This window comes from Arvicola amphibius, chromosome 4, assembly GCF_903992535.2.
Source record: "Arvicola amphibius chromosome 4, mArvAmp1.2, whole genome shotgun sequence".
In the NCBI taxonomy this organism is placed as follows: domain Eukaryota; kingdom Metazoa; phylum Chordata; class Mammalia; order Rodentia; family Cricetidae; genus Arvicola; species Arvicola amphibius.
This window is the reverse complement of record NC_052050.1, coordinates 129,545,210-129,571,996: the sequence shown is the minus strand read 5'-3', so window position 1 is coordinate 129,571,996 and position 26,787 is coordinate 129,545,210. Positions and strand designations below refer to the sequence as shown.

Here is a 26,787-nt window from a genome sequence, read left to right as displayed (position 1 = left end):
TAGAGAGATGGGCCAATGGTTAAGAGCACTGCTCTTGCAGAGGACTTGGGTTCTTGGGTTCAAATCCTAACATCCACATAGCAGCTAACAACCACCTGTAACTCCATTTCCAGGGGATCTGACACCCTCTTCTTTAGGCACTGCATACCTGTGCACAGATAGCACACCTCTTCACAAACTTATACATTTATAATCATGGAAACAATAATAACACGAAACAGATTGCTGTCAGGCATATTTCTCGACTTGTTAGGGTGTTGATGTTTATATTGGAAAGCATTTACTCATATTCTATGTGGGTGGGAAATGCTTCCTTACATGTGTAAGGCTTGAATTTGTAACTTACTCCTGTTTTATTTCCCCAAGTAACACTTCTTACTTCTTCTGTTACAGGTGGCCAAGAATTCAACAATGGGGAGACCCTTGGCCTTGCCTCTGCTTCTGCTCCTCTTTCTCCAGCATTTTGGAGAGAGTGATGGAAGCCAAAGACTTGAACCGACCCCTTCTCTACAGTTTACACACTTGCAGTACAACGTCACTGTGCATGAAAACTCAGCCGCGAAAACCTACGTCGGCCACCCTAGAAAGATGGGCATCTACATCTCAGACCCCTCGTGGGACATACGGTACAAAATCATCTCAGGGGACAGCGAAAACCTGTTCAAAGCTGAAGAGTACGTTCTTGGAGACTTTTGCTTTCTAAGAATAAGGACCAAAGGAGGAAATACAGCTATCCTGAATCGAGAAGTGAGAGACCATTACACACTGATAATCAAAGCAGTTGAGAGGAACACTAATGCTGAGGCCCGAGCCAAGGTCAGGGTGCAAGTGCTGGATACAAACGACCTACGGCCGTTGTTCTCACCCACTTCTTACAGTGTGTCTCTGCCTGAAAACACAGCCATAAGGACCAGCATCGCGAGGGTTAGCGCCACGGATGCGGATATCGGTACCAACGGGGAATTTTACTACAGTTTCAAAGACCGAACCGACATGTTTGCCATCCACCCAACGAGCGGCGTGGTCGTCTTGACTGGCAGGCTTGATTTCCTAGAGACCCGGCTCTATGAGCTGGAGATCCTGGCTGTGGACCGGGGCATGAAATTGTATGGCAGCAGTGGGATCAGCAGCATGGCTAAGCTGACGGTCCACGTGGAACAGGCCAACGAGTGTGCCCCCGCCATAACAGCGGTGACGTTATCGCCCTCTGAGCTGGACAATGACCCAACGTACGCCATTGTCACTGTGGAGGACTGTGATCAGGGTGCCAATGGGGAGATAGCGTCTCTAAGCATTGTGGCTGGCGACCTTCTCCAGCAGTTTAAAACAGTGAGGTCTTTCCCAGGGAGTAAAGCATTCAAAGTCAAAGCCATTGGGGGCATCAATTGGGACAGTCATCCTTACGGCTACAATCTGACACTACAGGCTAAGGACAAAGGGACTCCTCCCCAGTTTTCCCCAGTGAAAGTCATTCATATCGTTTCTCCACAGTTCAGAGCCGGGCCGGTAAAGTTTGAACTGGATGTTTACAGAGCTGAGATCAGTGAATTTGCTCCTCCGCATACACCTGTGGTCCTAATCAAAGCCACCCCTAGCTATCCCCACCTGAGGTATGTCTTTAAAAGTACCCCCGCAAAAACGAAATTCAGTTTAAATCACAACACGGGTCTCATTTCCATTTTAGAACCAATTAAAAGGCAACACACATCCCACTTTGAACTCGAAGTAGCAACGAGTGACAGAAAAGCTTCCACCAAGGTCATGGTGAAGGTCGTCGGCACAAACAGCAATCCCCCCGAGTTTACACAGACCACATACAAAGCCTCCTTCGACGAGAACGCACCCATCGGTACTACCGTGCTGAGGGTCAGCGCAGTAGACCCCGATGAGGGCGAGAACGGCTACGTGACCTACAGTATAGCCAACCTGAATCCCGTGCCATTTGTCATCGACCACTTCACCGGTTCTGTGAGTACTTCGGAGAACCTCGACTATGAACTGATGCCTCGAGTGTACACCCTGAGGATTCGGGCTTCCGACTGGGGCTTGCCATACCGCCGGGAAGTTGAAGTCCTCGCCACGATTACTCTCAATAATCTGAATGACAACACCCCCTTGTTTGAGAGGGTAAACTGTGAAGGGACAGTTCCCAGAGACCTAGGCGTCGGGGAGCAGATAACTACGGTTTCTGCTATCGATGCCGACGAGCTTCAGTTGGTACGCTACCAGATTGAAGTTGGAAATGAGCTGGGTTTGTTTGACTTAAACCCCAGCTCTGGGGTACTGTCGTTAAAACACTCGCTCTTGGAAGGCTTGGGCGCGAAGGTTTCTTTTCACAGTTTGAGAATTACAGCTACCGATGGCGAAAATTTTGCCACACCATTGTACATCAACCTAACGGTGGCTGCCAGCCGCAAGCCAGTAAACTTGCGGTGTGAAGAGACCGGCGTTGCCAAAATGCTGGCAGAGAAACTTCTGCAGGCAAATAAATTACACAGCCAGGAGGAGGCGGAGGATATTTTCTTTGATTCTCACTCTGTCAACGCCCATGCCCCACAGTTTAGGAGCACTCTTCCGACTGGAATTGAGGTAAAGGAGAACCTCCCTGTGGGTGCCAACATAGTTTTCATGAATGCTACTGACCTCGACTCTGGCTTCAATGGAAAGCTTGTCTATGCCATCTCCGGAGGAAATGACGACAGTTGCTTTATTATTGACATGGAAACAGGCATGCTGAAAGTCTTGTCTCCACTTGACCGTGAAGTAACAGACAAATACACCCTGAATATCACCGTGTATGACCTTGGCATACCCCAGAGGGCCACGTGGCGTCTTCTGGATGTCACGGTTCTGGATGCCAATGATAATCCACCTGAGTTTTTACAGGAGAGCTACTTCGTCGAAGTGAGCGAAGACAAGGGGATCGATAGTGACATCATCCAGGTGGAAGCCACCGATAAAGACCTGGGCCCCAGTGGACACGTGAGGTATTCCGTTCTCACAGACACTGATAAGTTTTCCATCGACAGCGCGACTGGCGTGGTGAGAATCATCCGGCCTCTGGATCGTGAAGTGCAGCCTGTGCATTACCTGAAGATCGAGGCCAGGGACCAAGCCACGGAAGAACCTCGGTTGTTTTCCACCGTGCTTCTGAAAGTGTCCCTAGAGGACGTTAATGACAACCCACCCAAGTTCATTCCACCTAATTACTCTGTGAAAGTTCGAGAAGATCTGCCGGAAGGAACCATAATCATGTGGCTAGAAGCCTATGACCCTGACGTAGGTCAGTCCAGTCAGGTGAGATACAGTCTCCTGGACCACGGAGAAGGCCACTTTGATGTGGATAAACTCAGTGGAGCCGTTAGAATTGTCCAGCAGCTGGACTTTGAGAAGAAGCAAGTATATAATCTCACCGTAAGGGCCAAAGATAAAGGGAAGCCAGTGTCTCTGTCTTCCACGTGCTATGTGGAAGTTGAGGTCATTGACATGAATGAGAACTTGCACTCGCCAGTGTTTTCCAGCTTCGTGGAGAAGGGCGTCGTGAAAGAAGATGTCCCTATTGGCTCCTCAGTAATGACCGTGTCGGCTCATGATGAGGACACTGGGAGAGATGGAGAGATCCGCTATTCCATTAGAGATGGTTCTGGTGTTGGTGTCTTCAGGATAGATGAAGTAACAGGCAAGTACCATTATCGCTTTCGTAGGCTATTCTTCCTCCTATCTCCTCGCCTCTCCGCTTCATAATTCCTAGTTGGTTTCTGTTAGGGCTCAGCATTGAAGTACATGTATGTGTTTCTGTCCTTTCGGGCCCTGAAGGTCTATGAGGAACTGAAGGATTAAATGTAAGAAATAAGAGGAGTAAAAGAAAATTGAAATCGTTACCACTGATACTGATCTCTTCAGTTTGTACTCTATTATCAAGATCATCATTGTGGTTTTGTAGTAACTTTGATGAGGATTCTGGTTAAGGTGTTACATGGTGTTAGGGTTGCATGCTGGTACAGTAACATCAACACCATTTGGCATGCCATCTAGGGGGTGTTGCACACCTGCAGAATTATGCAATGTACCCAGACTTTTTATGTGCGAAAACTTCTTTAGCATCTGTTTTACTCCCTCCGGGATTTGAGAGGCCATTGTCCGGTAGGGGACTGCTGAACTGAAGAGACTTGACTTGCAGCTGCCTCTTTCAGTCATGATCTTGGACATGTGAAACACTTCTTAAAATTCTTTTTATTTATAAGATGAAGACATTCGGTTTCTTTTATGTTTTTTTTTGTTATACTTTTTTTTAATGTTATGGGCATTGAACCTAGTACATTCTGCATGCTAGGCAAGCACTCTGTACAAGGCCTGGTATATCCTCAAGGCTTATGTGAGGAAGTAGTAAGGTAACATGTTGGAGTTATTAATATATCTTTTAGAAATGGTGGCAGTGTTTTGCTATAATATACTTTTTTTTTCCAGAATACAGCTCTAAAACTGGAATCCCCAGAGCAGCCAGTTCTTGAGTATGTACTGTTTTTCTCTGGGTGCACAGATTCTGTACAAGTCAGTGTTCTAATGGGGTATGAGCTTTATAGGGCAGGCATTTTCTGCTACCAACGTCTAGCCCAAAGTGTCCAGTGTACAGAAACTGCCCAGTAAATAGTACCATAATAAGTCGGTAAATTGATGAAGTCCTTAGCTCTGACTACCTTGCCCTCTGAGTATGCTAAACAGAGGGAAACTAAATATTCTAGCACCAGTTGGGGCTAGGTGGGCCTCAGTGTACAGATATATGTCATCGGAGACTGCACTTTAGTTTCTTGGCCACCCTGACCTGAATAATCACACAGAAACTATATTAATTATAACACTGCTTGACCAGTGGCCTAGGCATATTCCTAGCTATCTCTTATATGTTAAATTAACCCATTTCTATTGATCTGTGTATCACCACGAGGCTGTGACCTACTGGTAATGTTCCAGTATCTTTCATCTTCTGCAGTTACATGGTATCTCCCTGACTCTGCTTTCGTTCTCTCTGCATTCTGTTTAGTTTCCCCGCCTAGCTCTAGTCTGCCCTGCTATAGGCCAAAGCAGCTTCTTTATTAACCAATGGTAATAAAACATTCACAGCGTTCAAAGGGGAATCCTATATCAGATCTATCCATTGTAAAGGGACCTTTGTTATATTAAAGATTGTTATGTTGAAGATGGTAGTATGGCTAATATCCTATGGGCTTTTGTTAATGTTTTTAGCCATAATTCACCCTAGAACTTTTACTGCCGTCTAAGGGTGCACGGCATATGGAAATACAGGCTTTATTTAAAATTATGTTTTCTATTAATTCAAGGGGTTTTCCCCTAATTGATTATATTTCACTAGCATCACTCATGCAGACTTCTCAGGATGAGTTTGAGACAGAGGAAAATGGCAGAATCGATAGTGTTGGTAAACAGTTTTCTGAAAAATAGACTCATTTTTGGGTGTGTGCGTGTCCTGCTGTCCAATGGAAATTAGAATTTCTGGTCTGGTAATGATATAGAAAAATCCTCATAATTTAAGGCTGAAATGAATGGTTTTCCTGTAAATTTCCCAGGAACAGTTATTCTTACCTCCTTTCTCTCGCTCTTTTTTTTTTCTTCTCTCAACATAAATTCAAAGCCTATAAGGAGCTGTTAGAAGTTAAAGTTGAGTCAGAAAATATAATTCAAGCCCTAATTTGCATTTTCTTCATCTCTTCGTGACTTACATTATGAACACTGCCTTTTGGCTTTTTTTTTTTTTTTTTGTGAAAATAGCTTTTATTGCTGTTTTAAAGGACCATGTAGAAACTGGTATTTTACACCTATAAGGGATGGAGTTGTCCCTGCTGCCAAATGGGGAGCAGGAGGAGACAGCTAGGCAAACAGGATGGCATCCTGAAATAGGTCCATAGTAGCCTTGCAGCCACAAGGAGGGGCCTGAGTTTTTCCAGTGGTAATTTAGTGGTAATTTAGGGAAGGTCGGGGAGGCACAGGGATTCTGGGTGGTGAGGTTGGTTAGTTTGCGAGAGACTCTTACCTGTGTCTATACTGATATTTTAAGGTGTGAGAAAAGCCGGGACTTTCTAAGTCATTATTCAGTGCTTCTTGTTCTACAAAGGTGTATTCTCCCTGTGGGACAGATACGTGGTTGTGCTTCTGAAGTCGTCTAAGTGACGCACTAGTTAGACATTTGGACCACTGTATTTAAAGATGTAAGTTGGGTGGTAAAATTATCTGACCTAGTTATTCTGTAGATTTCTAGATAGGACAGTTCAATTTCTTCAGTAAAAATATGCATATTTTATGTGTAGAAATGCTGACATTAAGGATATGGGGTAAAGTGCTTGAGATGTCAGCACGAGGCCTTGAGTTTGAATTCCCAGCATCTTTGTTAAAAAGCTGGGTGTGGAAGCCAGGCGGTGGTGGCGCACGCCTTTAATCCCAGCACTTGGGAGGCAGAGGCAGGGGAATCTCTGTGAGTTCAAGGCCAGCCTGGTCTACAAGAGCTAGTTCCAGAACAGTCTCCAAAGTTACAGCGAAATTCTGTCTGGAAAAACAAAACAAAACAAAAAACCCAAACAACCAAACAACCAAACACACAATAGGGTGTGGGAGCCTTTGTCTGTAACCCTAGTCCTCAGGAGACGGATTCAGGTAGAGCTTTTGTCTCTGGCCAGCCTAGCTAAGTGGCTGGACTCCAGGTTCAGTGAGAGACCCTGCACCCCCTCTCCCCCAAATACGATGAATTTCTGCAAGGTGTCTCATAGGTAAGGGCCTGTGGGTATACCTTGGGACCATTTTCTGGATTGTTGATAGATGTGGGAGAGCCACACCCACTAGGGGTGTAGCCCCTGCAGTGCAGGTGGTCCTGTGTTGTGTAAGAAAGCAGGTGAGCCAGTCACAGGAAGCCAACCCTGGCAGTGTTCCTACGTGGTCTCTCGAGCCAGAGCAGTGTTTGTTCCTACCTGGTCTCTTGAGCCAGAGCAGTGGTGTTCTTACATGGTCTCTCCCTCAGTTCCTCACTCCGGGTCCCTGCTCCGACTTCCCTCAGTGATGGAGAGTGTGCCCTGGAAGTGGAAGATGCAGCAAATCCCATTGCCGAGTTGCTTTTGGTCAGGTTTTTTTTTTTTTTGTTTGTTTGTTTGTTTGTTTTTTTAGCAGCGGAGACACTAACTAGGACAGCTGGTTTTGGCTCTGGAGATCAAGATCCTGTCTACTTATCAGTCTGCTTCTTGCCTTTGGCATTCAACTGCTCGTGGTGATTTAGTAACCTGACCAGATTTTTGTGGTGGCTTAACCATTTCAAAACTACCAAGTATGCATATCTTTATGTACATTTCACTGGCCAGAGAAGAGTGTCGCTGCCTGACTTGAAGTTTTGCTCTGTTTAAGATTCCTCTCTTTATCTGCTTCAGTTTCAAACACCCACAAAAACAGTAATTAAGAAAACAATTCTATGGTCTACCTTAAGTGTGCCCCCACATACACAATCCTATTAGCTGTGAGTTTCATACATATTTTGCTAATTGCTTTGCAGGGAGGTAATGCGTAGTTGCAGCGTGGGGGTGACAGCCACGTGTCTATCTGATCTCTCTCTGTATGTTTTTCTAAGCAGCTTCTGGGGCTCAGCCACTCTCAGGGATCCTGATCTTCATGACCATTCTGCCCCTGGCGGTTTGCAAGGGTAGAGCATTGCGTGGAAAAGCTACTTGGAAAGCCAGTCTTCTCCAAGTACCAATTTGCAGAGATCTAATTACGGTTTTTGAAACCAGCGAAGGGACTGGGAAAGTGGCAAGTAGGGAAAGTCTGTGCCACTTAGACTTGAGTTTGCATCCCCAGCACCCATGCAAGTCAGTCCAATCAGGGCGGGGCTGGCTCCAAGCCCAGTGACAGGGTGGGGCAGAGACGGCATCGCCTTGAAACTCACTGGAACTCACGTGGTAGACACAGAGAACAGAGTCCTGTAAGGTGTCCTTCGACTTCCTCCATGTGGGTACGGTAGGATGGTCCTCTTCTCCCCTGGCCAAATAAATAGATTTTTTGTTTGTTTGTTTGTTTGTTAAAAAAGGTAGATTGAGGACCACGCCCAGTGGCCTCCTACACATGCTTATGCATACACATCTACATATGTGCCTGTGTTCACATGGATCAGGGTGAGGAGGATTGAGGAAAAACTAGTGAACCAGCATGCACATGCCCCCCAGCACGCGCACACACACACACACACACACACACACACACTACACACACACACACACACACACACCAAAAGTATCCTTGCTGATGATTCTAGAGAGATTACTAGAAATGCTTCATATCTTTGAGGCACGTCTGAGTTCATGTTTAGATTTTTTTTTTGCTTTGTTGTAAGCTTTGATTAGAAACAAAAGAAGCAGCTCCCTTTTTGTACATCTGGAATAAATTGTTTAGCTCTCCTTTCCCCTGCCATGTCTGTTATTGCCTGAGATCTAGGATCTTACATCCTTTTAGTTTTGAAAACTAAGCCAGTCTGCAGAAATGCTCAGGCCATTTTTTTCTTTTTTAATTGTTAGTGGATATTTAGGTTGAAAGCAGTGTTTTGTCGAGTCTGTTCCCCAGGGTGGGTGGGGGTGACTGGATACCTGTGGATACAATCCCTCTTCGCCCTGGAGTGGTTTGGTTCAGTGTTGGGTTGTCAGAGTGTTCCCAGTTCTAACTGCATCATTGGGGAGTCCCTATTTTTCATGAAGACCAGAGCAAATTGAAAGCTTATTAATGCTGTGTTGCTTGTAGACTCTCGGTCGTGTTTTCAGAATTGAAATTTGTGTTTCCATGGAAAAGTTGGAATGAGTTAATGTGGAGCTCTAACTGTTGTGACAAGAGAAATCCTCATCCAAGAGATGTGGGAGGGAAAGTGAGGGTTGTGCCCCCCCCCCCTTCTCGCGCCCGTCCCATCCTTCGCTCCTCTTTACCCCCCAACAGATGCTAGGCAAGTATTCTCAGACCTTTAACAACTTTCAAATTTGATGCAGGGTCTCACTGAGACCACGGGCTTCCACTAGGCCCCCTGAGTACTGGACTGCTTTTCTCTTACTGGGAAATGGGGTGGTGTTCTCTTTATAGGAACATCTTAGTCACTGATTTTGGTATTGTTCCTCTGGAGGTTGACCCGTGGTCTTCCACTGTGATGTGAACACTGGGTGAGCACATTTCTGTGGTGAAAGCAGAAAGAATTGTAGTCCAGGCCAACCTGACTGCTGACCTCATTGAGAGGGAGAATGTTCTGGACCTCTGAATACATTGATATTACATAGTTACTGGTTGCGGTTTTAAGAATGTCTTTCCCTAACTTAATGCGGTCTGTTGTGCCTACATTCTAGGCCTCCTGACAGGCCACAATGAGGAGGGTCCTCCTGGGCCATGACGACAGAATTTGCAGAAGTGGCTGAGAGCTGGGTGGCCCTTGGTGGTGTGGTTAACTGCAGAATCGGCACAGTGGAAAGAGCCAAGCGGCCCTGGGTAGGGTGCTGACTGCCGTGGGGAGCAGTTCCCCTCATTGAAACTGGGTCTAATATTTCTGGTGACAAGAACTTAAAGGAGATACCAGTGGGAGGCCTGTTAGGGAGTTGAGAAATTTGCTAGTGAAAGGGTTTTTGTGTTGTGGTCTCCTCCCTTAAGTGGCAGCAGCTGCTTTCCGCCCCCTAGAAAAGTTGAGGAGAAAGGTTAAAGCCAGGCAGTGGCAGGAATCATCTCCGAGGGAATGCAGTTGCTGTTTGCTTGAGGCAGGCTAGGCAGCCCGTCCTAGGGCAGGAAAGGCTCCTGAGGCAGGAGGATTATTTTTTGGTGAAAGTGAAATCTAATTAGTAATCTAGGAAACTCCCTTTTGTTTGGAAAGGAAACAAGAGTTGTTTTTCTCGGGTTATTTGTGTGTTGCTAACCAAGTCACTGCTTTCCATGCTCAATAACGTCTGGAGTGGGGGTGGGGCAGCTGGGTCAGTCAGGGTTGTATACTCTACAGGGAAGCAGGGCTTTCCTACCACCCTCCCTCAAGTTCAGATGAGCTGTGGGGGTGGGTGGAGGGGTGCTGGAGGGTATCAGGTAGAAGAAACCTTGAAATATGGTTTGTAGCCCCGCTTTCCTTGGTAGGAATAATGATGGGGGAGCATCAGTGTAATAAACACAGCCAGTTCCAAGTTTGAAGACAACCTGGGCCATACACATAAGGAAACCCTGTCCCCAAAACAGAACAGAAAAATAAACAACAGCCGGTTTCAGAATGCTGCAACCAGGAAGTGTTAGGCGCTCTCTATGTGAATTCATGTATTCGTTTTCTACAACCACCAGCTGTTTGGCCTGCATTTCTGGTGCGCTAACATTTTGTGGGGAGGCTGAGGAACTTGCCCAAGGCGGATTAGTATTCGGGAACAGAACTTCGGACGGTTCTCTTTCCCAGCTATGGTGCCCAGAGGGATGCTCAGAGGAAGCCCGCTTGATAGCTCCTGCCTGGCTGTAGGCCGGTTATAGGCTTCAGTCTTTCTCTTCAGACTTGCTCTTGAAGGACCCTTGCATCTAAGAATCTTGCGGCACAGTTTCCTCGGAATCACGTAACTGTATTTTAGCACCAAACTGACATGTGCCTCACCCAAGTTTGCAATTAAAAGCGCATGCAGTTTCAGTACAAAATCTGCCTCTGGAAAGTTGAGGGTGCAGCATCCTGAGCCTTCTGTGGAAACAATGCTTTAGATCCGTGGTTCTCAACGTGTGGGTCGTTGAGACCCTTTGGGACTCAGAGGGCCCCTTCACAGGGGCATTGGGAAGCACAGATGGTTTTTTTTTTGTTTTGTTTTTTGGGTTTTTTTTTTTTTTTTTTTTTTTTTTTTTTTGGTTTTTCAAGACAGGGTTTCTCTGTAGTTTCTAGAGCCTGTCCTGGAACTAGCTCTTGTAGACCAGGCTGGCCTCCAATTCAGAGATCCGCCTGCCTCTGCCTCCCGAGTGCTGGGATTAAAGGCGTGCGCCACTACTGCCCGGCTGAAGCACAGATGTTTAGATTACCATTCATAACAGCAGCAGGATTACAGTTATGAAGTAGTAACAAAAATAGTTTTATGGTGTGTGTCAGGGGTCACCACAATATGAGGAACTGTATTAAAGGGTCGCTGCATTCGGAAGGCTGAGAACCCACTGCTGGAGGTAGACCCTAGGCTCCTTCAGACCCAGAGAACCCTGAAGGGTAGCCTAAGCTAAACTAACCTGTGCTTCCCCTTTGCATTGAGTTCCCTGTGGCCCTTGTGCTCTGACATTGTTCTTCTTGATGTCCTGGCTTCTGCACCTGTCCCCACTGATCACCTGGCACTCGGTGAGAAAGCCAGTGTTCCACTGTCCTGTCAGAGCCATTTTTATGTTCTCAGAAGGTGAAAGGTTAAGATGTTTATAATCTGATGAGTGGCCTGTGTATACAGAGGTAATGTTCAGTGAATACCTGGTCTTTTCGGATTTTACCCACTTTCTACAATTGTGAAAATAGATTTTTATGCCCTAGGTGTCTGTCCATGTTGAATTTTTCTCCCCCCATAGCCATTTAATTGCTTTTGTTTTGACCATGAAATGTTTTAGTCTGGCATGCTGGATTGGTCAAGTTTTTAGTATTTCAGCTTATATTTTGTTTATTATATCACGTTGCAGTTAACTTTACAGCATCTATTGATTTATCCTTAGCATATATGAATCATATATGGCATGTTCACCATATAAGACCTAGTGCCACGGGTCTGCCACAACTTTGTTACTAGGGATAAAGGGAGTTGAGAAGATTGCCATTCAAGGACACATGCCTCTGCTTGCTGCGTTGGCAGCTCTCCAGTTCAACTGCAGTGATGCAAAGCAGGAAACATGTATGAACGTCAAAGGCCAGTCTCATCCCTGCGTTTAGCTTGCTTTGCTGGCTAAGCTCTTCCTAATCTCTGGATGACCGATGCTGCATTGAGCCCGCTTCATGGCCGATGGACTCACCTATCTGATGAGATCCGTACAGTTGTCCTTCTTTTGCTTCTGCAGGATGAAAGAGGCTACCGGAAGTAGTTTCCAATAAGTGATTTTTTTTCAAAATTAGAAATTACCTGGCTATTTCGATAATTTCTCAATACTTTTTTAGTTGTTGATAATTTATTCCATAGCCTTGCCTCTGGTTAGCTTCCCCCCCCCCCTTAATCGTCGTCATCTGTATGCAGTTATTGTGGATATTTACTGAGTGCTCACAGTGTGTCACTCCTGTTATAAATAGCCTTTTACATAGGCTGTTGCCTTAGCTGTGTCCGAGTAGTCCAGGAGTAAATTTAGTTGCCGCTCTCTGTCACTTAGGTTTTTATTAAGTGACACACATGTGGTGCCGAGCAGAGATTTCTGGTCACACATTGATATCTGCTGTTGCATCTTGAAATATTCTTCCTTGTTAAAACATATCTGCCTTCAAGTTTTCCTGAAATAACTCTGCAATAGAGCTTCTCCATCTTTCACGGGCTCTTCCTTCACCCTTCTGTGCCCCCGTACATGAAGCCCCAGCTCTGTGCTTAGCCTGTAATGTCTCATAACCTTGCTAACCTGATATTTTTGTGTCCGCCCCTACTGGTTCCCTGCCTCCCCTTATATCTGGGTCCCTTCCTCCTGCCCCCACCCCTGGCAGGCCTCAGCTGCCAATGGGCCATTGCTTCCAGTGCCCCTGTTCTGGGGTGTACTTCTACTACCTGGTGGCTTTTATTCCTGCCCCACATGACTCTGCATACCAACACTTTTTTCTCATAAGACTGATTCTTTTGTTTGTTTGTTTTTCAATTTTTCCAAGACAGTGCTTCTCTGTGTAGCCCTAGCTGTCCTGTAACTAGCTCTGTAGACCAGGCTGGCTTTGAACTCGGAGATTTGCCTGCCTCTGCCTCCTGAGTGCTGGGATCAAGGGTGTGTGCCACCACCGCCTGGCCTGATTGTTCATTTTTAGGCACTAAAAAAGCTGTTCTTTTCTTGTAGATGGCTCGTTATGGGGCGGCGGGGAGGATTCTACTTTTCCCAGTGGATTCTGATAATTGACAGTAAATCAATTGTTAGGTTGGTCTTCTCTGGAGCAGCTTCTCCTCAGCACCGAGTAATCTTGCTTCTCTGTGGTTAAGTGGATGGTGTACTGAGTGCTGGGACCAGACTCTTCCGTTTCTGTCTCCTGGGACTCAAAGTCCAACCTTAATCATCTGTCTACTGTCTGGCCAGCACAGGAGTACACAGTTACTGGGTCAACACACAGATCGGCTGACATAGTAATTGTAGTTATGAAGACTTAGCAAAATTCCTGCATCCCCGATACCCAGGTCTAAGCTAAAACAGTGGTGCACTGTGGGTTTGGTTGCCATGGAAACTTTCGGCTCTGTTTCAAAGCTGTTTATTCTTTCTTCAGAGGTGGAGCAGGTTGCTTATAGTATCATGGGTTCACCCTGGGCTGAGGCTGACCTTCAGTGTTCTTAGAGCCCCAGCTTCAAGTCCCTCTGTTCAGATGTCTCCAAGTTGCCAGTCCTCACAAGTTGTCATGTAGAGGGACCAAGAGGGGAAGGGTACCTGACGGTCATTTGAGTGATGTGTTCCAGCCTACCCGGGAGTCCTCATTACATGGGATTTAAACCAAGGTCGCTATGCTTTTAACACAGTAGTTTTCTTGTTTCTCTTTAACAAATGAACTTGAGAAACCTCTCTGATGGAAAAGTATGTCCTTGTGTTTAAGATTATTCAACAGAAAATCATTTTATGTTGTGTCAAATAAAATAACCTTTCATCTTTTTCCCTGTAAGACAGTGCTGCCTCCGCATTGGGGTGTACTGGGGACACAGCAAAAAAGTAAACCTTACAGTGTATTTTTGTTGAAGGTAAGCAGCTCTACAGACTAGGGTCGGGTCCCCAGGAGTGCCACCTTACCACTCTTGCTCCAACGCTACTTTATTAGAGTAAGCTGTCAGGAAATTCACACTTCAGTAGCAAAGTTAGTTTTCTTGACGACTCAGGTTTTATGTCCACGGACTTACAAATCAAGGGTGTGTAGCATTTAAACTTAACTGCATTAGATTTGGGAATAGGTCTCTTATGTAGGGCAAAAGAAGAAAATGAATGTGCTTCTTTTGAGAGGTTATTGTTCATTACGAAAGAGGGTCAAAAAACCATGGGGGAAGATGGAGTCAGGTTGCCTATGATCTGATCTGTGCTTTACAGCCATTGACACATATATCACTTCAGTCTTGAAGCCTCTTAACATTGGGCCATTTCAGATATCCACATTTCCCTTATCCTCGTTCCTGGTGTACAGTTGATATTTGGCGATGGCCATTTTCGGATAAACAAAACCAGTGTTACATGGCATTTTTCATCTTGGGATTTGTTGGTCAGCTTATGATGTTTAATCTGTTTAAATGAGGGCGAACTGGCCATATATATGCCAAGTTAACTTGGTTGTTTGGGGCAACAAAATGGAAATCATAATTTCAGATCGAAATGTCTTTGAAGTATCGTTAGAGGTGTGGCAGTACAGGCCAGGACTTGAAGGGATGAGGCAGGAGAATTGCAAATCCAAAGCCAGCTTGCTACATTTTAAAAATATCTTCAAAAACGTGTTTATAACACCCTGATAACATGCCCAGAGTGGTGGTGCACACCTTTAATCCCAGCACTGGGAGGCAGGGGCAGGCTAGTGTCTGTGAGTTTGAGGTCAACCTGCTCTACAAAACAAGTTCCAGGACAGCTAGGGCTACAGAGAGAAACCCTGTAGAGATACTGTGATAACATCATGTAACTGATGGATGCTGATTAGGCAAGCATGAACACAAATAATTTGTGTTGGGTTTTAATTACCTGTGTTACTGGTGCCAGAAAGATCTAATTAACCATCACAGCCACAGACTATCATGTTATGATTTAAGGCCAATAGTTTTTTTCTGAGCTAGCTCTCCTCCCGTCCCTTGACTCTTACATTCTTTCTGCCCCCCTCTTTCGAATGTTCTGGAACCTTGATTGACAGCGTTGACGTAGATGTCCCAAGTAGAGCAGAGCACTCAGTAATTCCATATTCTCGGGATGTTGACAAGCTGTGCATCTGCGTGGGGACTCGCTGCGGAAACGCTTCTCTGCAAAGGCTAAGAGTAGCACTGGTCTACAGGGTTTGAGAACATTTCCGTTTAATGGAGCAGCAGTAATAGGTTCCGCCCTAGCTCCTCTGATCTCTCGAGCCTTTGACTTTTGACCAGGTTTATAGTATAAAGTTACTATTGCACCTTAGTCACATCTTGCCTGGCAGGTCCATTTCGGAGCATTTGCAGTCCAGTGCTGGTGGAGACCATTGGTGCGTACCCCCCCCCCCGCCCCTCCCCCCCATCAAACTAGCTGGCAGGGAGGAGAGTTTCAGGTCTCTTGCAACCTGATTGTTCTGCCTCTTCACAAAGTGTGTTTTGTCTTCAGCAATGGGGTCTTAGCATTGAGTCCTGGTGGACAACCAAGATTAATGTCAGTAGCCCGTGTTGTTTCGGAGATGTCTGAATCTTCTTCAACTAGTAACTCGTGGGGAGGTAGCCCACACCTAGCCCTGGGAGTTTCGTCTAATAACCCGTGTCAATCCATGCAGGGTACCTGTGTTCAAATTGCCTTTTTAAAATTAGTTTATGAGCTAGTGGGTTTCCATAAGGGGCTTTCACACATTCTTGGCTTAGCCCCACCCTCTTCCGCTCATGACCAAAGGTTATTAAAATTTGAAAATTTCTTCTATGTATTTTTAAAATCTGCTTTGCCCTCCTTCTAGAAAATAGGGTTTGTAGGGGCAGAAGCTCCTCTGTGTCCCACGCTTAGCGGCACACACAACAAGCCTTCCTTGAATGTGAAAAAAAAAATTGGCATCAGAATGCATATCATAAAATGGTAAAGGCAAACACCTAAATAAATATTAATGAAAAGACCTTATCGATCTGCTCTCTGGCTCGGCATGTTCTGTTGAGGTGGTGGCCACTTTAGCTGGAAAGCGTTCTTTGGCTGAGCCGCCAGGATAAGAGTTAGAACAAAAAAGCAGTTCAACACACAACGCTGACCCCTTTTGGTTCACATTTTCCCGTTTCTAGAAACAGGTTTATTTGTCATGCAGAATACCAAAGCCTAGAATGAAGAGTCAGAGGTTCTAAGGCTCCTTCCTAAGTGCGTGCACATATCTGGAGTGGGAAATATTTCCCTAGGGTTGCAGCATGCTGATAGCGACTTAAAATCCTTCTGAAAAGTATTTGCACATTCATTTCCATGGTATGTCATTCATTTGCCCAAGCCTTGAGCTCTTGTCCAAATTGCAAAGAAGTGAGATCTATTTTGCTTGGCATTGTTAATGAGTTTCTTACCACCGCAATGGTACACTTCTAAAGTGTACAGAGTACTTTTGAAGTTATTTGGATTGAATTTGAGCACATGCAGATATATGATTAAAAAAAAAAAAAAACAGGGCTGGCAAGATAGTTCAGCGAGTAATGGCACTTGTACTTAAATTCTGTTCCTGAACCCACACATAAAGGTAGAAGTGGTATAGGAGTTCCTTCTGTCTATGTGTTGCTTTTATTGGTTAATGAATAAAGAAGCTACTTTGGCCTGTGATAGAACAGAATAGAGCTTGGGGAAAACTAAACTAAATGCTGGGAGAAAGTAGGCAGAGTCAGAGAGAAGCCATGGAGACTGACATCTTCTCTGCAGCCAGCCAAAACTTTGCCAGTAGGCCACGACCTTGTGATGATGCACAGATTGATGGAGATAGGTTAGTTTAGGATATAAGAGCTAGCTAGCAATACACTTAAGTGATTGGCCAAACAGTGTTTTATTTAATACAGTTTCTGTGTAGTTATTTCGAATCTGAACGGCTGGGAAACAAACAGCTTCCTACTACATAGAAGGAGAACACTGACTCCACATGATTGTCCTCTGACTTCCCCATGTTTCTCCTACCCCTTTGATGTATGAAAGTATGCAATAATTAATAATCTGATTATTTTTGTTGGTGGAAGCTCCTACCACCCGTTTGATGAATGTAAATATACAACAATAATCTGAATATTTCTGTTGATGGTTACTATTGACTTAGAAGCCAAATTCCTGAAAAGCCATAATGGTAGATTATGTGGCCAGAGCTCTTCCCCAGACCACATGTCCCCTATTTCTTTGGTACACTAGGCATTGAGACCAGAGCCTTGCAAGTGAAGTGTTCTATCCCTAACCTTTTCACTTTTAATTTTAAGATAAATCTTACTGTAATTCTCAGTCTGGCCTCAGTCTCCTGATGTGGGGTTCCCCAGATATAGATATGATAGAATAAAAGGATAGATTATTGAATCTACTCTGAAAAGAAAAAGGGAAGATAGAGATATGAGATAAAAAGGTAGATTATTGAATCTATTTTTAAAAAGCAGCACATACACAGAAGGACATCACACATCAGTCTCCTGAATAGCTGGATTATAAAGCCATGCCTGACTGGCCAAACTGTTTTAAGGACCATAATCCATATGAAAACTAAAAACAAACCCAAACAAAACATTAAAAACCCTTATTTTAGTGACCGTATCTGAATAAACTCTTAACTTAATCTTTATCTACTTCCTTGGTGTTTGGGTCTCCAATGACAAGGTTTCTCTGTAGCTTTGGAGCCTGTCCTGGAACTAGCTCTTGTAGACCAGGCTGGTCTCGAACTCACAGAGATCCGCCTGCCTCTGCCTCCCGAGTGCTGGGATTAAAGGCGTGCGCCACCGTCGCCCGGCTCAATGACAAGCTTTTCAACTGCATACACGTAAAATTCAAAGTATCTGGTTACTCTTTGGGATGTGAGGGATGGGAGACCTTCCCTCTATATCTCTGTGGAATCCTTTCTGAAGAGACTGTTCCATCAGGGTTTCAGAGATGTTCGAGCAGCCTAAGTGGAGTCTGCATTAAGTTGAAGACCCACATGGAGTAAGTATAGAAAGATCCAGAGCTGATCTTAGACATCCACCGCCATAGACAGCCATACCCCCAAGTCTTTATTGTCAAACCAACCATTCTAAAACAGCTTAAAATACCCTACACTTCTATCCGTCAGTTTCTGCGGTGTCTGCCGGGCATTTTCTTTTCTTTGCTAGGTTCCCCTGTGCTCAGTTGTTGTGCAGCTTGGGCTGTGCTTCTGGAGTTGGTTTGGTACAGTCTGTCTGCAGTCCAGGATGTTCTTGTTCTCACGGTGGCACCAGGAGCTCAAGAAAAGATGCCCCAACCCCAGGAGTCTTACGTTGTCTCCTCGCCCACCTTCAGTTGTCTTCTTAGTGGGCTGATTGAAAACCAAATAGTTAAAACAGATTGCTGTTGGTGGGGAGGGATTCCACGTTCATGTTTCATGTGTTCATGTTTCAGTCCTGACATAGGTATTTTCATCTGATGCTCTTTCCCCCTTGAGAGTTTTTTTGGGGGGTGGAATAAGGGGGTGCTTTAAGAGCTGAAGAAATAACAGGCTTTTGAAAATGTTTTATGAAAATAACTGGTGTCTTAAACTACCTCAGCTCACTTCTAGTTTTTAAAATATTTCCATTTAAACTAGAACCAAATCCTCACGTCTGGTATTTCTGTTTCAATTTCAGCATAAATGGAAATGTATTAAAAATAACTTGAAGATACAACGTAATGCCATTTAATGTTAGGCAAAATTAGTCTAACTTACGTTAGAGCCATGCAGTGGTATGTGTGCCACAGGAAAAAAATATAAGGACAGCCTGAGAGGTGGAAGCAAGCCATTGTATAGTTCACCAAGCATCCCAGTAGCGTTTCCGGCTGGAGATCTTGAGATTGGGTTTTTGGATACACTGATCTGATGAAAGAAACTCGTAACCATCTTGAACAGAGTATTTTAGGGAAGTGATAGGCCCTGGTGGTATGGTAGGAGGACAGTTGATGGGGTTGGTTCTTTCCTTCTACTCTGTGGGTCCCTGGGATTGACATTAGGGTTGCTGGGAAGTGCTAAGCATTCTTCTTTTTCCCCCCTTCTCCTCCTCCTCCTCATCATCATCGCCATCATCATCATCACAGTGTTTTGTTTGAAGTAGTACATAGAGCCCATCTCACATGAACAAGTTCCACTTCAGGTTCTGTTGAGCCACAACGCAAGTTACAGGCTTAAGTGCTATATGGATGAGTTGTGTTCGCTTAAATTTGGGTAGTGGGCTATTGGATTCTAGCATGAATAGCCTTCATGATGTATATGACCTAGAGGTCGGTCTGACCAATCACTCATTTAGATTTGTTATAATATGCAAAACGTTCTCCTGGATGCTCCTGGAGAATCAGATGATTTGGTTTTTGGACTTTCACTGTCGTAGCTACTAACGTTGAAAAGAACAGAAACAGTTGGTTCAGAGGAAGTGAGTTTATTTCCTAGGTTATCTATTCTAGTGTACACTGTCGTGTGTTACCCAGCCTCTGTCACTGCTCCCCACTGCTTTTCTGGAGGCAGAACCTAGCTGTGTTGCCCGGGCTTATCTCTGCATCTACTTTCTGCACTGCGCCTGGCTTCCCATACCTTTGTATAGTGCCTGTACTAACTAATGTTATTTACTGGTAGAGGAAGGGAGGAATATAATCATTGCTAATTGAGGAAATGGCTGCTGAAATCCAAAAAGCTAATAAAATAGTAAGAGAAAAAAAAACCATTTTCTTGCACTTTGAACGAGTCCCTTGGTAATCCGGAACGGTGTTTTCTCTTTTCTCTCGCCTTCCGGTGGATAGTAAACCATGGTCGCCATCAAAGCTAAGCCTGGGCACTCGGGTGAGGTCTTGGTGGAATTCCCTGCGGTCGGTCGGTGGACCCTTGTGAGCAAAGGCTTGGTAGAGAGAGTCCCGTGTTGCTGCCTGTACTAAGGGGCTTTAGCAAAGACCTTGCAAGTCCGTGGCGCTTCTGTGGTAGAGATGCCTTTGTCCAGAGGTGCTGATGGTGAAATATACTGGCAAGGGACATGGCTTTAAAACCTCACAGTGATGTAGTTCTTGTCAAGGTAATCAAGTCAAGCTACTTTCAGCTAGATGGGGAGCTCATTTTGTAATTATTTGACCTTGGCACTGTCTTAATGGATGTGGAGAGTTGGGGCGGTGGGGTGGGGGGGGACTCACCAATTAATTTCACACCTACCTAAACATTGTTTCTAATTAAAAGCTATACAGTGGTAGCTCTTGTAAAGTTCTGAGTCAGTAATCGTCTATTATAGTATTGAAATTGCTCCATTCAAATGCCTTTTGGGGGTTTAATGCGTAAACCTGGCGCCTTCACCTGTGAGACGCGGCTTTTCATAGGCCTGCCTATGGTGCCTTAACGTGGTTCCTTCCCGAGTAATTTTCCAAATGGTTTATTTAGTCTTGCCCCGCCATTTCGAAGTGAACTGAAAAATCTTAAGTTGTTAATTGGCAGGGTCCTGTGGGCTTACAGAATTGTTAACTTGTGTAATTAATTTAAAAAAAACTCACCCTCCCCCCTTCTCTCTGGAAACCAGAGATGTCAACGGAAAGTAGTTGTGGCTCTGTCAGCTTGCAGTTTGTGTGGTTTCAGTGTTCTGTGTGTTCGGTCCTGTTAACGAGGCCACATTTCCAGGGCTTGTGATTTTCTGTGTCTATCCGAGGATAGACACACCGACTGACTTTTCTGTTGATTCTTACATGCCGAGTCCCTTTCATGTAATTCATTTTCAATGAACACGGGCAACACAAATTTATGTCATCTTGTTCCTGCTGCCCTGGTGTCTTAACATCTACCTGTTTCCCCATGGGCTTGGGCAATTTCACATCAAAAGTTATGAATGAAGCTTAGGTAAATATGTTTATTTTGTGCTGGCTGCTGACCAGGAAATCCGCAGTGGCCTAGAACTCTTTTTTTTTTTTTTTTTTTTTTTAAACTCCTGCTGTGTGAACCTTCTTTGTGACAGGCAAATCTCCTTCCTCAATAAGGCTTGAGGAAACCCTCCCACTTCATTTCTTCGGGGCTGGTGAAGGTAGGAATTGTCTTGCTGGGAACCCTATTGATTAGGTCACTGCCTGTTCTGCAGAAAACGGAGCTGCCCGGGGGCCATCTCCCTGCAGGGGACTTGCTAAAGCCCCTCTGAAAGGGGCCCCTGGGGTCTCACCATTACCTTATGAACAGGAATCAGCTCAGGCGGTAGAGTCCATATTAAGGGCCTATTAACTTCTACAGGCTTGTCTTTGAGTTGGAAAGCACTTGGGAGCAAAGGAATAATAAAAGGAAATTATTGCCAAAGCTACTGAAGGTACATCTTGCCATCTCTCAGTGGGTGCATCTGTTGAATTGCAAATTCGTTTCCTGCTGGGGCATCTGCCTGGCTTCTGAAGTCCCCTTTAGAGGTCTTGAAAGGGGGAATTTAAAAATGATGGCATGTTTATTCTTTTCTGGAAGCACCAGGACAAAATTAGGAAAAGAAGTACCTTTATTTTTAAGATGACCATTATACTCTATAGAAGAATAAAAGGGGGGGGCAGTGTTGTAGAACTATGGGAAAATATAGAGTACCCCTTGAAGCTCAGGAGAAAATTCCCCAAGACAGCATCGTGGAAGCTGTAAGCCCACGCTTCTTAGTTCTCTAGCATCATGTGGTAGATTTCCAAAAATCTGCTGTCCATCAGTCTATAAGAGCCTTTTGTGCTTTGTAGACTTTTCTAGAGCATATGGTTTGGGGCGGTCATCTGTACCACCCCGGAGCTTGCAGTGGTACAGTGTGACTTTTGACCAGGTAGGTCATCCCCTTGATTGTGTATATTAACCTAGCCTATGTTCTAGGAAATGACGTTCCTACATCAATGGTAACGAGGACTTGGCTTAGTTGAAGACCGCCACATTTCTGGCCAGAACTGTCAACGCCAGCAGCTTTTCTTGTTAGCTCTTGTTTCAACTTCATCATGGAAATCAAACTGGTAGCAGTTAGGTGAGAGGATACTGTCTGCTATTGTGCGGCCTATGTTAACTTTGTGGCTCTGCCTCTGGGTTTGTTTGAAAATCTAATATGCTTTAATAAAGTAACCTTTGCGACAGTGCTCAGATTTAACTTTGACTTTTTTTTTCTGGATTTTTGTTCCCCCAGTGATATCATCAGGTTCATTTCTTTATATTGTTAGTGCTTTTAAATGTCAGTGTCTTCCCAATGTCTTGGTTGTTTGGGTGAAATTCATCCTTCCTGACTGGACAGGGTGGGGAGAAAGCGGAGGGGAGGGTATGATGGGAGGGAGAGGGAACTGGGATTGGTATGTAAAATAAGATTGTTTTATTAATAATAATAAATGTTTAGTTTTGGTTGCCATGGGACTTTTTAAATTACAGGAAAAAAGTGACTTTACTTTTAAAACCCAAATTGTGCATTCTCCCTTCCTTCTCTGACTGTTATAAAATAATCCCCTTCCAGGGTCTACACATATGTAACAAGGAGTAGTTATTCAATAACACAGGTCTTTCTCACAGGATGAGCTGAAATGATCGGACTTGTATTTGGGCCACATGCTTGTCTTAGCTCTTAACACAGGTTGAAAAGTTAGAAAAGGTTATGGTTGTAGCTCAGTTCATAGACTCCTTGGAGCTGAGTTGCACCTCCAAACCCCCACAGAACAGCTGGGTGAGGTTTATTACCCTAGCACTGGGAGCCATAAGGGGTGGACCACTGGGGCTTCTGGGCCACCAACCTAGCCTACCTATTCAGGGAGCTTTCCCCAAGTGAGAGACTGTGTCTGTAGACAAACAAACAAAAGAACACAAACAAAAAACCTGGGATGAACAGAGGGCCGCGCCCAAGACTGACCTCTGGTCCCCATGCCTGTGAATGGGTATTTCACACACGCATGCGCTCATGTGTTGACATCATCCCAGTCTCTCTATGATTTAGAAAAGACTAAATGAAGGAGATAGAAATGGGGTTCTGTTCAAACCCAAGAGGCCACATCCGTTGAAAAAAGATAAACAATTCAAAGTCACTCATTTAAGACAGTGGGATTGTCTAATTTAGGAGTTAAATATACTCGTGGTATTTGCATTTAAGGCAGAGTAGTGCATTGGGACACGCAAGGCCCCGATGCTGTAGGTTAACATTATAGATTTACATGGACTGAGGGGATAGTGAGCCCTTGGGAAAAAGAGCACACAGGCAGAAACACAAACATTTATTCTCCTTGACTTCATGTTGCATTTTTATATAATTTTGATAATTCATAAAAACTACACTGTAGAAAGTAGCTTACCAGTCAAGTTACAAAGATGGGAGAAGCGTGTGTGTCAGGAGATCCCTAGAGAATTGGGTGGAGAACCGAGGGCACAAATGGTTAAGGTAGCTACATAAGCTTCCTGCTTTAGGGGTGTGGGGGTGCAGCTTCTCTAAGAGGTCATGGTGCTGACCGGATGCTTCTTTTAATCATCTGGAAGTAAGGAGCCCACTACTTTTCTGACCCAGACAGTGGTTGCTTCAATGGGACCCTTGGCTGATTGTAGCTCTTCAGGGCTGTGTTTCCAAATGCTTACCCATTGAGTATTTAAGTCCTCATGCCATGATGGCTCAGAGAGCCAGACAGCTTAGAAGGGCTCTGAGGTTTTTCTTGTAGCATTACATGATTTATGAGAAGTGATTCCTTACCATAGATTCCCGCAGCCTGTGTGCTTAGAAATCATCCATCACCTCTAAATGCAGGAGTAAATCTTTGGTGCATCACATTGCAACCTACCACGGAGAACCAAGAGTTCCAAAACCTGCTGGTATTTTCTTTGTCAGTAGAGTTGAAGGGAAAAAGTTGGAGTGGAAATGAACAAGAAGCCTTGTCTGCTAGAGTAGCTGAAGAATGTGGGTCGGCTTTGGAGGAGACAATTCCACTGTAGTTAACAGAACTGGCTGACAGGCATTTTTAAAGATGCTTTACAGGGTAAATTCTTCAGAAAGGGCTAGAAAGGAAACTCTAGAATATACGCGAAGGAAAAGCTAACCAGAGTAAATGATTGATTGCAAGTTCCCTGTCAGAAAAGAAAGGACAGCTAACTCTACCACAGACCTCTTTTTTTTCTAATTGTAAAATCTGAATTTAAGAATATGAAGACTTTTGAGTTGAAATAGAAATAGGAATCTCTAGGCCGTTTACTTTATGGACTCACAAATATCAGGGTATAGCTAAGACAGCTCTTTCACCCTAGTGCTCACTCAACATTCCCCAGTTGTGGTTCTGAAGAAGGGCTTTCTGCTAGCAGAGAGAATATTTAAGGCCACAGGTAACGCTCCATCCTGTGCGGTTTGGTTTATTCCTTCTTGAAATTTCCTGTTTGTTCTCCCTTCTCTTGCCTTTTTGGGTTGCTTTGTTTGCAGGAGATTCGGTGGCCTTGGCGTGCCCTTCCTTAATGAAAGAAAGGTGAGGTTGCTTCAAAGGGATGGCAGATAAGACAGGAATGTGCTCCTTGGTTCCAGCTGTCACCTTGGCTTTGAGTCTGTGCTGGGCCTGCTTCACCTTTCCTGCCCCAGGGATTATAGAGGGCACTGCTTGACTCCCCCCCCCCCCCCCCCCTTTAGATACAGTGTTTCTCGCACAAACTGATTGGCTGCTTAATTCCCCAATTCATGGCTTGGTTTTGGATATAAGAGGAGTTGGCAACGCGTGAAGATATTGACCTTTCCTGTTAGTCTAAACCAAACGCCAAATATTAAATCAAAGCCACAGTCTGTGTTTACTAAGAGGTCACCGTTTTGTTTACAGTTGTTACAGTTTTGTTGAATTGTCACCCCGTTCCCATTGTTTGCCTGAAAGTGTCTGTGTGCTGCCGTTAGTGCTATTGTCTCTCCTCTCTTATCCCAAAGTTAATGATTAACCTCTGGCTAGTTCACTTGTGCCAGGCTATTGATGGCTTTGGAAAATCCACGGTGACCGTTCCAAGCTTCCTGAAGACGTGTGGAAGACGTTCATTCTGCAGACTGTGGGCCAAATGTCAGCTCTGCTCTCCTGCTTTGGAATGCCCAGGTGGCGAAGGTGTGCTTTTCACGGGATAAAGCACATAAACAGTGGTGCACCTTGTAAGAGAGCCAACAGGAAAATCATGTTCTCACATAGCTAACTTTGCCCTCCTAAGCCATGGTTTCAGATATTCAAACCTAGATGAGCTGTATTGTGCTCCTCATGCCGTCCTTGATGTATGTGCAGTTGGGGGGGGGGGCGTCTAGATTCTATAGCTTAAGACAGGGTGTACCTTATTATCCCCAAATTCACAATTTATAATCATTTGAGTGAGCAGGTGAGATTCTTATGTAAAGAAGGACTTCTTACAGACAGTGCGTTCTTTAATACAGTAAACAAATTCTGCCTTATTTCCTCAAGGAGGTAGCATGTATTTACAGTTCTAGGTAGGGCCTTAATTTCCTTGTTCACTTATTTGCATGAGTGAGTCATGGCATGTCTATGTATTATCTCAGTGGAATTAATGAAATAACCATCTTTTTGTGCTACACTGGTAAAAACTGGAAAACTCCATTTCCTTGTATTTTTATGCAATATTTTTTGGTCTGACTTTTTTTTGTTCATGAAGATTTTAGGGGGTGCCACTGAGAGAATTTAACCATTTTCAGATATTTTTCCCCCATGGATATCTCCAATCTCCCCCTCCCCAAATAAGTAGCTACAGAGAATAGAAAGAAGGAAGAACCAAGTTTAAAAGCCAGTGATCCTTGGTGGCCTCTGTACCTTGAAGACCCTTAGCTTGTTTATTGAATTAGCCTAGAGCCCTGTAGGACTCCGTGGAAAATGGGAATGGAGTTGGGGGGGGGGCTACCTGTTCAATGTGCATATGTGAGTGTAGCCTTCTTCCTGACTCCATTCTCAAGGGACGAGAACATGAGAGGCAAGCCCAGTGCCTTTCCAAAGTGAAGAGTTGGGTGATTTCAGAGGTGAAGTTGCAAAGGAAGGAAGGCTTGGTGTAACAGTTCTCAGCCTGTGGGTCCTGATCCCTGGGGGGTTGGATAGCAGATCACATAGTTTACTATGCATGACAGCGGGAAAGCCACAGTTATGAAGTAGCAAAAGAATAAATTTATGGTTGGGGGGGTAACCACAACACGAGGAGCTGTGTGTGTTAAAGGGTCACAGCAGTGGCTTGAGGGAAGAACTGCTCAGGATTTTACTTAGCATACACAGGTCGTCCTGCACGACCTGTGTAGAGTGTTGAGGGCTTCAGTTTATACGGTTGACACAAAGCAGACGGTGCCGTTCTCCAGGAAGCTTGCTTTCTAGAGAGGAAGCCAGGTGAAAACCACGCTGCTAGATAGCTTGCAGGTGCTCCCCACACTCCTCCTCGAGCTCAGGGGTGTCGTGGTGAGAATAAGCAAAGCTGCGGTGTGCTGGCCCTGTTTGATGTTCAGTGGCCAAAGAAGGATTTCTAGGGAGGAGTTAAAAGCTGGAACTCCAGTGAGCTGTGTGAAGACACAGCTGTTTGTAGACACTTTCTGGCCAGAAGGGAGAGAGTCACCCCACTATTATACAGACCTGCTACTCAGGCTGCAAGTTTGCTGTGAGATTGGACTAGGCTGAGTCCCGAGACTGTGCTGTGAGACTGAAGGGAAGGCAGGCCACCCTCATCAGTTCCAGGGGCGGCGCTGGTGGGGAGCATTGCTCATCTGCCTCTGCCCACTCTCTACATCCTAGCCAGGCCTTTCCAGAGCCTGTCTCCTTGTCATCTTGTCTACCCTCTGTGTTTGGGGACTGGTGCTCCCTTCCTTACGGCTGACCGTC

At 44.8% G+C, this 26,787-nt stretch overlaps 1 protein-coding gene across 1 annotated transcript in view; it reads left to right on the top strand.

Annotated features, from left to right (window-relative positions):
- The window catches only part of Fat1 (FAT atypical cadherin 1), a 114,727-nt gene that overhangs the window by 15,116 nt on the left and 72,824 nt on the right, over positions 1-26,787 (top strand). Inside the window, 1 exon segment of the mRNA XM_038325562.2 lies at positions 394-3,679. Within this exon segment, the coding sequence (XP_038181490.1) occupies positions 412-3,679 (3,268 nt within the window). The 5' untranslated portion in view covers positions 394-411.